This window comes from Hyalella azteca, unplaced genomic scaffold (assembly GCF_000764305.2).
Source record: "Hyalella azteca isolate HAZT.00-mixed unplaced genomic scaffold, Hazt_2.0.2 contig15387, whole genome shotgun sequence".
Lineage (NCBI taxonomy): Eukaryota > Metazoa > Arthropoda > Malacostraca > Amphipoda > Hyalellidae > Hyalella > Hyalella azteca.
In genome coordinates this window covers 725,012-738,001 of record NW_025945243.1, presented here as the reverse complement: position 1 = coordinate 738,001, position 12,990 = coordinate 725,012, and the positions used below count along the sequence as shown (strand labels likewise).

Here is a 12,990-nt window from a genome sequence, read left to right as displayed (position 1 = left end):
TGCTACTGACTGCATGTCTGCTACTGACTGCATGTCTGCTACTGACTGCATGTCTGCTACTGACTGCATGTCTGCTACTGACTGCATGTCTGCTACTAAACGAATGGAAGCTCCTCAAAATATTCTTACGTAGTATCGATGGTCCGCACGTCTTGCTTCGTCTAAATAGAATGAGTTTCATCCATCGCTGTAACGGCGGCTGAGTGCACCAGCTGGGCTGAGCTTTAGTCTTCAGCCCCTGAAAGCTGGATTTCCACCCCCAGTGTTGGGCAATATGCACCAGCTGTCCGTAGATGGTTTGCTGATTAAAGACAGACTTTTTAACAGCTATTGACAGATGATGTTCACAGCAGCTGGGTCGATCACTCTACACTAAATTTATTAGGAGAGTAGGTAGGAGTTTCAATTTAGCAACGTTCAACTTACAGACCCCTATGCTTCTAGGAAATCTAATTGGTACCGCTTAACAGAACACAATTAGGGCCAGGGTGCTGTAAATTCTTTCATTTCATCGTATAGGTATATTTTGTTGACTAGATTTTCCTACATGATAACTCTACGAAGAATGAACTTCGTTCATAGCTTACATGCACTTCCGACGGTGAAAATCTGACGAAGGAAAATATGATTGCATTTTGAATGAACTTGACACGGCAAAGAACATCATTTTGTAAGGCTTGGAAGCAAGAGGCTTAAATAGAACGCTACCAACTCTCACCACACTTTAAGGTTCGGAATAATTTTGATTAAAACTCTTTCTTCAAGTTTTCTGAGCACAACATATTTTACAGACAATATCACTTCATTACCGAAGTAGTTAAGCGTTAGAATGTTCCGGAATTTGATGAGCATTGTACCACTTTGACGGGAGTATGAATTTTTTCGAAACGCTTTAAGAAATTAAACTTAAAAAAATGAAGCAATAAAATACTTTTTATAGAAGATTAGGATTGTGATAGAGAGCATAGAAGCAGGGACCGAAACCCGTTACTGTATAATTTGTTCACTTCTGAAAAAAAGTAATCAGTTGAAAATAAAAATTAGATTCACTTATGAAAACCATCGACCGCAGAAGGAGAGGCCATATATTAAACGGGAGTGACTCGCATGAAACTGTCATACATTATTGTGATTTTTTTGTCATTAGTAGCGATATATAAACATTTTCAATAAGCATTTTTTTATTTTTCAAACCAGTTGCGAATATTAATTCAGAGCTAGTGTTAATTTAACACATAGGAAGATGGTACGCGTTGCTGAACGTGGCAACTGGGCATATGGGAGTCCGCCACTGCGCTCTGCACGGCTACAACTCCCCGCAAACTTTCCCTTGAACTTACTCGGTGTGTGGCGGTTCACTCACGAGGACCTACTGTCGACTTTTTCCATTTTTTTTGTACTGTAAATTTAAACTTTCCGTCGCATTACGACAGCCTGATTGACAAATGCCTATTTTAAACCAGATAATTTCCAATTTAGGGTACGGTATTTCTGCATTAAAAAAATTCATGTTCAACTTCACGTCTGCAGGTGATTGATAAACATGTTGCAATTGTATTAGTGCCGTCTTTCAGTTATGTATTTGGTGCGCCAATTTGTTGAAAATTTAACATATAAGAATCAAGGTTTGTATAAATAATTGTAATTGTCACCAGAAATTTCAGCTTTGTGCGCACAACGTTCGCATTATCCCATATGTTTTCTTGTAGTGAAATTATGATGCTAAAAATGCAAGGCATATTTAGAAATTAACTTAAAGAATTATTTATTTTCTCGAAATTTAATCCATTCTTCTAAAAAAAGTTTCACCGACAGATAGAATCAATATTCACTCAAACAAATCAAATGAAATGTATACTCCCTCGATGTACCGTTCATATTCCTACACCTTAATTTAACAAAGAATGCAAAGTGTTGGCTGAGATCCCCTTTATCTCAAAATTTCTTACAAATTTACACATTTTTTTCACAGTTTGTTATAAATTCATACAAGAATAAGTGTAAATTCAGCTTTACACTCAGGTGCCGTACATGACCAATGGAATTATGTACGAGTATATTCCATCCATTCATTTTAAATTAATTAAACATTTTGCCTGTAAAAGATTTCTCGAACTCATGTAGAAATTGTCGTTACGAGGTAAATACAGCTTAAAATGATAAGTGAGATACAACGGAGTAAAATGTGCACAATATTATAGAGTTGTATGATAAGGTTATTATGGAGGTGTGAATGTTGAAGTTGCTGCGATCTAGCGTTTAAGAGCAAGCAGCAGCAGCAGCTTTAGAAATTGCAGCTCATATGCAACATCTGCTCCGCGGTGCTACGACGCGCGAGTGTCCTTACAGCTGCCAAGCTCGGCTGCCAAGAATGTGCCTATATTGCTGTAACAGCTGCTACTGCTGCAATGTAGTGCAGCTGCTATCTCTACTGCTACAGCTACATAAGTGGCTATCAATCTAAGTGATACTATAGGGCTGCAATGTAAAGCTTCTGATATTACTGAAACGGCAGTTAATGTTATTACTACTATTACAACTCCTTTTGTTGCTATTACATCTGCTAGCAGTGCAATACTAAGCCTGTCTTATAAATGCAAATAATTCCAGCGGTTTTTAACATATCAAATTTTTCATCTTTTGCAACAATACTTAACCTGTCTATGCAGCATTTACTGCTGCAATAGGTCCTGTTTTTACAGCTGCTGATAACTTGCATCTGCAGCTGATATTGTCAAACCGTTACAACTGTCACTGCTTACGTTACAGCTGTCGCTGCTTACCCCTGGACGTTACATCTGTCGCTGCTTACAAGACGTTAAAATATCACTGCTTGCCTAGACGTTATAAATGTCATCGCTTCCATAGACGTTACAAACGCCACGGCTAGCCTAGACGCCATACAGCGGTCGCTGCTTGCCTAGACGATTCAACTATCGCTTCTTGGCTAGTCGTTTCCATTGTCATCTTTTGCCTAGACGATACAACTGTCACTGCTTACCTAGACGCTATAGCTGCAGTCACTGCTTATCTAGACGTTACAACTGCTACTGTTTACATAGACGCTACAAGTACTAATTCAGCAGCAGCTGATGCTGCATTTATACTTCATTTGGAATTGCAATGTGCGTATAACTGCAATGTGCGTATAACTGCAATGTGCGTATAACTGCAATGTGCGAATAACTGCAATGTGCGTATAACTGCAATGTGCGTATAACTGCAATGTGCGTATAACTTCAATGTGCGTAGAACTGCAATGTGCGTAGAACTGCAATGTGCTTTTAACTGCAATGTGCTTATAACTGCAATGTGCGTAGAACTGCAATGTGTGTAGAACTGCAATGTGCGTAGAACTGCAATGTGCGTATAACTGCAATGTGCGTAGAATTAGGACTGTGTTGTGCAGAAAGCGTCCCAATCATCTTTGGAACGTGTAGAATAGTTTTCAGTTATAACTACGAAGGTCCAGTACGCGCCATGTAAAAGTGTGGTGTGCTGAGTTCATCTAAATGTTAACTGTGTTGGAAAGAATGCCTATCAATGTGATCGAGCTGTACGTGATGTGTTAGAAATATCTGAACAGCAACTGTGATGAGCATAGTCCGTTTACAGTATCCGTGCATTTCTTGATTGTAACCAGGATTTGCATGTTGTTTCTCAATCATTCACTGAATTTCACAGAAATTCAAGTGTTATTACTATTTAATTTTAGAGAAATTCAAGAGTTGTGATCGAGAATTCAGTTCTGATAGATTATTTTCAGATCGTACGTTACCATGACAGCTGTGATGTTCCCAGGCCTAAGCCAACACCGGCGCTGTAACGCTGCCATGACAGCTGTGATGTTCCCTGGCGCTGCAACGCTGCCATGACAGCTGTGTTGTTCCCTGGCCTAAGCCAACACCGGCGCTGCAACGCTGCCATGACAGCTGTGTTGTTCCCTGGCCTAAGCCAACACCGGCGCTGCAACGCTGCCATGACAGCTGTGTTGTTCCCTGGCCTAAGCCAACACCGGCGCTGCAACGCTGCCATGACAGCTGTGTTGTTCCCTGGCCTAAGCCAACCCCGGCTCTGCCACTGCGTAGAGCTTCGCTCGTCAATATTGGCCGGCCGACGGCTCATCTTGCAGGCAATAGAAGCCACATTTCGATTCAGGCACACAATTCTACATGCTCGAGCAGTATCCGGTTAACGTTAATGCCATTTGATCAATCGAATTTTTCAGCAGCAAGAAGTATTTGATTTTATTTTTGTTGTTTATGTTAATTCCTCCATTTACATTAATAATCATTTAACCATTTTAATTTGCTGTACCTGCACTATCCCTCATGTATTAATTAACTACCCAGAACTCGTAAGATCCAGGATTTTGAGACGGTATTCTCAGGATTATTAACGTCCACTCTTTTCTTTGACTTGTTAGACAGTGTTACATAGTATAGGAAACACTCCGTGCTAAGATACCGGCTAAACTCATCATAAATACCGTTTTATGTTGCCGTACATAAATACCTTTGTTTGACAAATATACCGCAAAAACCGTGCTAAAATACAACAGAAACTATATTGAGTTCAGGTTCAGCTGTCTGATTGCAGCAATCGTGTTTTAGCAAATTGCCACTTGAAATCAATGTGCCAATTTTTTCAAAATGTACTCATTTTTCATCTTCGAGTGTTAAAATTTTTCGCTTGAAAAGTGAAATGATATTCAACGGCACTTTGATAACTCATCATAATTTATTCCTTGTTCATTTATTCATTTACGAAAATGGTATTTTAGTTTTTAAAATGGTGTTTATTTTTCTTTATTGATATTTGACATTATGATTGCAGACACAACCTTTCTATTCTCATTAAAATTTTAACACAGAATTTGAAGTACATTTTGGCCTCCTGTTACCCAAGACGAGCTTTGTAAAACCAGACTGGAATCATTGTTTCACGAAGTGCCGGAGAAGTTCAATTATTATTTCAACTTTACCCGCTTGCCGATTGACCTTCAGAGGAGTTCCGTTGTATCTTGACAGCGAAAGAACGCATCGTTTTTCTCTTAAGTGAGTTGGGAGGCCGGACCTCTAGATTGACTTCCCTCGGCGAGTTTTATCTGCTGGCTGCGCTCCTCTCATCCGTCACGGTAACGCAGGCGGCATGATAAGCTCTTTCCCCTCGGGATATCCCGGCAGTTCTAAGCACTTTAGCTTAGCTCTCGGTATAAATTTGAATAATTCGGATAATTCCAACGAGAACTGTTGGCTTAGCTGTTAAATACTAATATAAAGTTTCCAATCTAAGATAATGATAAATATAAGTTACGATAAAGTTTCCAATCAGCAGCTATCTCAATCAATAGTCAGTTATGGAAAGATCGGGTTCCAAAGGCTGGATCCCTTGTGAATCAAGTCACGAAAAATTCAAGAATCGGCAACAGGCCATGGGCCTATTTCTTTAGTGCCGACACTTCTATTCTATTCTAATGACATTCGCGTAATTTAGAACTTCGTACTTATTCTCGATGAATTCAGCGTCTTTGCCACAATTATATGCAAATGAGGATCTATTTCTGTAAATTTTTTCATGTCTACTATTTTTAACCTCATAGGCTGAACGTTTCAAATATAAATAACTACCACGAATTTTTTAAGGCAGAAAAATATTTAAAGCTTCCGAAAACTAAGTATTTAAGTTCAATCAATCAATCAATCTTCATATTTCTGTGATTACCTACATCGTGCATACAACTCTTTCAAAACCCTTGTTGCTGGTGAAAACTTAAACATATAAAATGTTTCTGTATGAATTCTAGATGTTCGAGCGATGTACTTAAGAAGCTGAATAAGAGTAAATTTATTCAATAGAAGTGTTTTTTTCCGATAAACTGTTTATTGTTAAATTATTCATTAATTTTCACAATTTCTGAAATAACATTTATTTATTTACGATATTTCGAATGCTACGTTTTTGATCGTATTCGGTTGAAAAAAAAAAATTAATTTCGGATCCAAGAACGCAAAAGGAAAAGCATACATTTTTGGTTTGTATCTGTTTTGTCCCAGAGTTTTCGAGTCCTTCAGCTCACGTCATATTCGCTTTGAAGGAAGGCTCCTTTCAGTCGTGCCGGCGCATTTTCTTTTATTCTCTCAGAGACGACGTTTGTTTAAGCAAGAAGTTAAGGCAGGGCAAATTACCTCTCAAGTCTTGTCCTTCATGAGCGTACAATCATTAAGAGAAGCTGTCGGCGCCGGAAAATTGCGCCGGTGCTGCCCGTTCTCTCATGCCCCGAAAATTTCTTGTTTTGCGTGTCGAAAAAATTTGAGGAAAATGATGTTTATTTTAAAATTATTTCTGCATTCACTATTGTATTAATATTATCTTATATATTGTAGTCACAATAATATTATTTTATTGTACCTATTGTGTATTCTATTATTGTACATTTAAACAAATAAAATGAAGTGTACCATAATGGAAATTCTCGCTAAACCAAAAATATTACGAATAAATAAACAAATTTGTGAATCAGTTTTTTTGTTGAATTTATGCTTCTGCATTGCCGAGAATAATAAAATGCAGTTTCCCGAGAAAAACCAATTTCGAAAGTTCCGCGTTTTAATCTCAGGGAGAGGGATGAGCTGTTCGAATTTAAGGCTGCCTGCATGTTGGACCAAAACCTTCCACGTGAATTAAATGTCCGTCATTCGTGTGAGTCAAGTCTTCGTCATATGTAAACACAGTTTAAATAATTGAAATGGAGCTTTACTTTAAAAGTCTGAGCCACTTTTCATTGAAAATAATGTAGCCATTTGCCTATACTAAACTGCAACCTGGAAAATATCTTCCTGGCGTTTTTTCGTGTGTATATGACAGCGAATTTTGCAATTTTCGGATCACCTTCCACTACTTAAACTTATAGTATATATACCAAGCTTAGTATTAATAGTAGTGCTTAAATAAAGAAGCGTAATAATTATTGACTAATTGAAGTTTTCTGCTTCAAATGATGCTTTTCCAATGGAGCAATTATATATTTTATCACCTTTACCGTTCACTAATAAAAAGTTACTTCAACGTCACCTGCTGTCATCTTCATAGTGTTGAGTTACTTGCTCCTGGAAGAATTTTATATCATCTGCTCCCTCGGAATGCTAAGCAATCTCAGTATACTTTACGTAAACTTTGAATTTAGTAAGTCATCCAGGTTAGTTTGATGAAATTTTTATATGCCTCCGCTTCATCTTAGCATATTTCGTGAGCGGGCTTCATGTGACGCGAATAAGTATGACATGTATGTATAGAATGTTCAATGGCACCCAAGATAACTTTGACATCCATTACGACCTATCTAAACTTTTTAACGCAAGATATTGCCTCGAAATCTTGAGATCCTCGCGACGTACATTTGGTGTTAGTTCCGCTCGACGGCCTCATGAATATTTTTGGACCCACAAATATTGACCATCGACTTGACATTGCAGGCGACATGGAATTTTCACCTGAAATTCTTGCACAGAATGGCTGGATTCTCATGAGGCTTGGTAATAAAAAGCGCGGCTAAGCCGAAATTTGCGTTTGAACGACAACGCCAACGCAAGCGGAATCTCCTGTCTAATTTTTTGCAGTAATTTTGTAAACGAATTCACGTGAAGTGCATGCAAAACAGCGCTGTAATATGCGTGCAAGAAAGACTCATCTTGCTGGATAGGTTCAAACAACCTGCTGACGAATCTCTCAAAATATGATAATATATTCTTTTCTGACTCAATTTTCTGATCCTAACAAATTTTTCTCGTTGTATTTAAATGTATTTGGAAATTTGAAACTTGAAGAAATCACATAATTATTTCACTATAAGGTTACAACTAGATTATTTCACTTCCAACTTGCAAAAGTTATTTTCGAGGATCTTTTGAAATGTTATTGCTAGAATATATCAATTGATTTTGCCTACGTATTTCAACTATAACCCTGACTTGTATATTAAGTATTGTGGCCTTGAACTTCCTGGCCTTTCATTGCAAAAGGACCTCATGAGCACTGAAATCCGGCGAGCCATGCGTGAAGTTACGCGATTTTTGGAGCCGTTATTGCGGTTCTCCACAATTCGCGAGGCGAGTCCGTGACCAGCATCTCTGGTGCCGACGCGGCCTCAGGCGCCAAGCTTCGCTTTTCAAGGAAAGCCATGAAAAAGTGCCACGCTGAGCATTATTGCTTAAAGGCCGTCAGATTTTTGACTGTCAAATCAGTTACCTTTAAATTTCTGGTAGGAATCATATTTCTTCGTTAGCTACAGAATCAAACGTCTGAAAGTAATTCTTTGTGTAATCACATTAGTGATGAAAGATGAACTACATTCCCGCGTGTATGTCAATTCCCGGTTCTTCGATAAAATAGGAAATAATTCTTCGATCTTTTATACTATGTCTTGTCTGAAATGCGCCTCTCGATTATAATACAAACCTTATCCTTGATCATACGGCGCGATCGTAAGAAACACATTGACTAGAAATATAGCATCACCATAAAAGATGATAGGGTCCAGTTTTTTCATGGTCATATGGGTTCATCTAGCATTGAATTGCTCTTCGTCGGCAGGCTTAGTCTCTTTACTGTGCAATCTGTTTGTGAATAAATTTTATAACCTACAAAATATAATTTTGAAATTATAAAAGTTACATTTGTGTGCCCATTTTGGATTGTAAAACCTTTATTTTAGGTCTGAATTATTCAGCACTATGTGACACTCAGCAGAAAACAACAAAGCTAGAATTAGCTTCAAAGTTTGGAACTGACCACCGCTATGGAATAATTGAGATGGTTTTCTCCCGCAGGTTCTGTGTCGGGGTCACGCAGCCTACCAGGCTCCAGGCGCTTCCTTAACACCGACCCCGCCCTGCAGGTGTGTGTGTGTTGTGTTTGTGTGTGAGCCTAATCTGCATTTCTGTGTGTATTTCAGTGTCTACTTGTGTCTACTTGGATCTATTATTTTGTTTGCCCTCCTCAATATCACATTTCCAAAAATGTTAATGATCTAATACTGTGTTTCCAGGTGTTTTTTCCAGGATCAAATTGTGCTAGTGCAGGATTTTCTTTGTAAACCTACATTGTACCACTTTTGCTGAAATTGTGTTGATCAAATATTATATTGTCTTGTGCTTTTCACGTAGTGTCTGCAGTTTATTCGACTACCTGAATACCATTGTAGCAGAAATATTTGATCTGATAAAAACAGTTAAAGGAAAGTGTTAATAATTATTGCCCCCCCTCTAAATATCCAGTCAACTGACAGGTATTTTTTTATTTAGGACACCTCTGATGGTTAACTCAAAAATACAAATCTTTTGAATTATAGCTCTAATAACATAATTTGCATTGCTTTGGTGTTTCATACAAAATCATTTGAAATTCAACTTTAAGGGTTCTATTCTATTAATTTTTATCAAATTATGGATATAAATTTTACATGAATCGGATTTGGCATTTAGTGGACAGCGCTGAACGTGCCAAGATTCCTAACGAGGCGTATACTGTATGCATAGGCATATGGGCATCAACGAACTACTTCTTATACCGTAATTTGTGATGTCAGTTGATCAGTTTAAGAGCATGTAATCTTCTATAACTTTTTATGATTGCCCCCAATGATTGTTATAACCAGTCATATATCATCAGTGATGATGCTATTGAAACACTGCCAAACACGTGACCTCGCAATCATTGCCCTCTAATGCTTGCATGATCGTATTGAATTTTGCTACAAATGGAAATCAAAGAATTATGAAACCATTGAAACTTTTATTACAGTGGTGCAAAATGAAGTGGTTCACAGAGCGAAGCCAGTGGGAAACGAAAAGCGCGTTGTGGAACTCACTGTAGTAGAATGCACAGACATTAGTTTTGGTTCAAACGTAAGAAATCGAGAACACAATATTTAAATTCAAATAAACGAGTCAATGTTTCAGGTGAACGTGTCTCTCTCTCTTCAATTCTCACCATATATTGCCAGTGACAACAGAACGTAATAATTAAGGAGCAGATCAGCTCAAATAAACAGAAGAGGCAGGGTTGAAGTCCAATTTGCAAGTAGAGGCGGTTATGTGGATTCTTATCTAAATGGGACAGATAAACAGTTTAAGCCTAAAAATAACGAATTCAAGTTATAACGCAATGGATTTCAGTATGATGCTCAAATAAAATCAGAACAATAATAACAATTGCAAGATAATCAAAATAACTAACCTATTTGATTCCGTTTAACCGACAAAAATCGGTTAAACTCCAAAGCTACAAGGAGCCAATAACCCCAGCTACGTACGGGTTTCAACCACTGGCGTGAAGCCAGTGCAATAAGATCTTAAACGAGCGAACACAGAAGTGCTAACATGCATTTAAATGGAACAAAACAAAATGAAAACACACTCGCTCAAACTCAAATTAACGTATAGAAAAGCAAGATTGAACACGAGTAGCAATTAGGTTTGAGCAGGACGTCTTCCCACAGGTAAGGTTGAAGTAATAATAAACACGATTGAGCTAATGAGCGTCGAATCTGTCTCCTAGCACGATACAAACGATAAGCGTAAACAATAATGACGTAATTAGATAATAAATTTTAACAATCGTTGGTGCAATCAATCATGACTGATGTGCTGCAATGCCCTTAAACTTTGCACAATTATTTTCTTTTATCCACTCGCGTGTGTAGGACAATCGCCGGAAATCTAATTGCCTGCTTCACGGAGATTTGTTGTGGCCGAGCTGAAGCTTTGCGTCCTTGCTTAAAATTGCGTCCCGATTCTAATGAAGATTCCTGGAGGATTCCACACTGTACAGGGATTTACCTGCACGATCAAGAGCTGTTATTTAAAATATCCTTGATTAAATTGCGTGCAGTGTTCTCGCCGAATGAAATTAATGATTCGCTTCCCTGTGTTTCAGATTTAATCGTTGTTATCATTGCTTAATGGAATTAAAGAACATTTTAAATGACGCAATCATGGAGTTGTATAAAACATAAGAACAGTTTATTTCGTCACAAAAAAGTGAACGAAAAAATGTTTTGCTTTAAAATTTATCGAAATTTGTTCCCAGAGTTTATAATGTGGGTTGAGTGCCTCTACAAACTCTTAGTATATTCCAATGTTTTACAGTGAGTTTACATCGGGACAAATTTTCAATGAATTTTACACAAAAATTGAAGTTCCGACTGGCATCTGCTCCACTTCGGAAGGTTCAGCAAGTGAATAACGAGTAGATATTCGATATCGAAATACTCAGCGACTGTTTCATAAATATTGCACCTGAAAGCCGGGTTGTCGATGTACCAGGATCGGTTTTGTTGTACCAGTTTACTGACCTGCGTCGCTGCCGTCCGTACAGCGAGTCGGAAAAGCCGTACGTGTTACATGATGCTCTTTTTCAGTATGACGCGCTTACTGGGGCAAACACAGTCCTTTTACAATCGTTTAAATATTACAATCGTTTAGGAAATTGAGATTTCCGTGAGTACTGAAGTGATAACAACGAATCAATTACTGATTTCTTTGTGTCTTATGCTGTGCAGGGAAATTTAATAAGCAGTCTGTATAGAAGTTATCCCAGTTGATTTTTTCATTATTATAATTTTTTTGTGCAATGGACTTTTAGTAAAGATCAATAATTACCGTACACCATCGGAGGAATTGACATACGAAACTAGGCTTGTGCTAACTGTATTAAAAAGTTGCAGTTAGTTGGAATAATGCTATATAACTGAGATATTAAATGAATAACTGAGAAGTGAACAAAATAGAAAGATTATTTGACGATCAGCGCTATTAACATATGAAAAAATTGCTGGGAACCTTAGGAGCTTGTAAATTTCCATTTTAGGTGCTCTTCTTTTTTCCATTCAAATGAAAAAAATGGATTTCATTTAGTCTGCTGGGAATCTAGAATTGTGTTTTAATCTATAAAAAGAGTTTCCACGTAGGCTACTTTCGGCTGCCTTGAATCAGTTCGAATTTTTACTTTGACCCGGGTTTTCCTTCGATTTCAATATTTAATTAATTTTGTCTATAATTTTACTATAATTTAGGTATTTATAATATAAGAAAATTTACTCTTAAATGCAAATTGACTTTGACGAAATCATGAATTAAGTCTGTTGAACTCCTTATGTATATTGGTGTAATTTTCGATTGCTTTAGCAGGTTATTAATTATCGTTGTGTTCCGAACAGCATAAGCTTGTTCTTTTTAGCTCATTCTATTGTTTACCTTCTTTGCTTCTTATTTTACGAGCTGGGATTTTATAGAGAAGAGAGACCTTATGATGAGTTCAGGACTTCCTAGTGCTCGGTCACGCTGATCTTCCGCCTTCGTCGTCCTCCGTCTCCGAGTCGTCGATAGGCAGGTCACCCCGCCCACGGGTCCCAGATGTAACATTGGACGTGTTCCGTATATTTTCCCTCCTTTTGGCCGGCTGATGCAAGATGCTGTTGCTTGTCACTTGCTGAGGATAGTTTCCAATAACTGAGCAATCCGGGATCTTCTTCAGAAACGTATCTAACCGTCTCTAGAAAGTCGCAAGGCAAACTCTCCTCCTCTCAGCACCTTTGGTAAGGCGTTGAACAGCCTTGATCCTACTACGGACAGTGATCCCTCACGAAGAGTCTGTCCTCTATAAGAGTCTGTCCCTCACGAAGAGTCTGTCCTCTGGTTATTGAATGGGGAATCATGCATGGTCTCCCACTCCTTTCGTTGTAATACGTCACAATTTTGTAGGTCTCACTTAAGAGTTGGGAGCCAGTCCGGTTATCATATTCCAAGTGTACAGTATGATATACCTCTCTCTTCTCCTGTCCAGTGAGTACAGTCCCAGGTGTTTCAGCCTTTCCCAGTAGTTCAGGTCCAGCTCCCTCATGCCGCTGATCCTGTACTTGAAGGTCCGCTGCACTGCCTCCAGTTTCCGCACCGCACCCGCCTTGAGCGGCGCCCAAAGCTGACAGCAGTA

The 12,990-nt window shown here is 38.3% G+C and overlaps 1 protein-coding gene across 1 annotated transcript in view; it reads left to right on the top strand.

Moving 5' to 3' along the window:
* Positions 1–12,990, top strand: part of LOC108672816 — a 93,021-nt gene that overhangs the window by 38,917 nt on the left and 41,114 nt on the right. Inside the window, exon 2 of the mRNA XM_018160557.2 lies at positions 8,829–8,896. Coding sequence (XP_018016046.2) covers positions 8,829–8,896 — 68 coding nt within the window. The remainder of the gene's footprint in view (positions 1–8,828; positions 8,897–12,990) is intronic.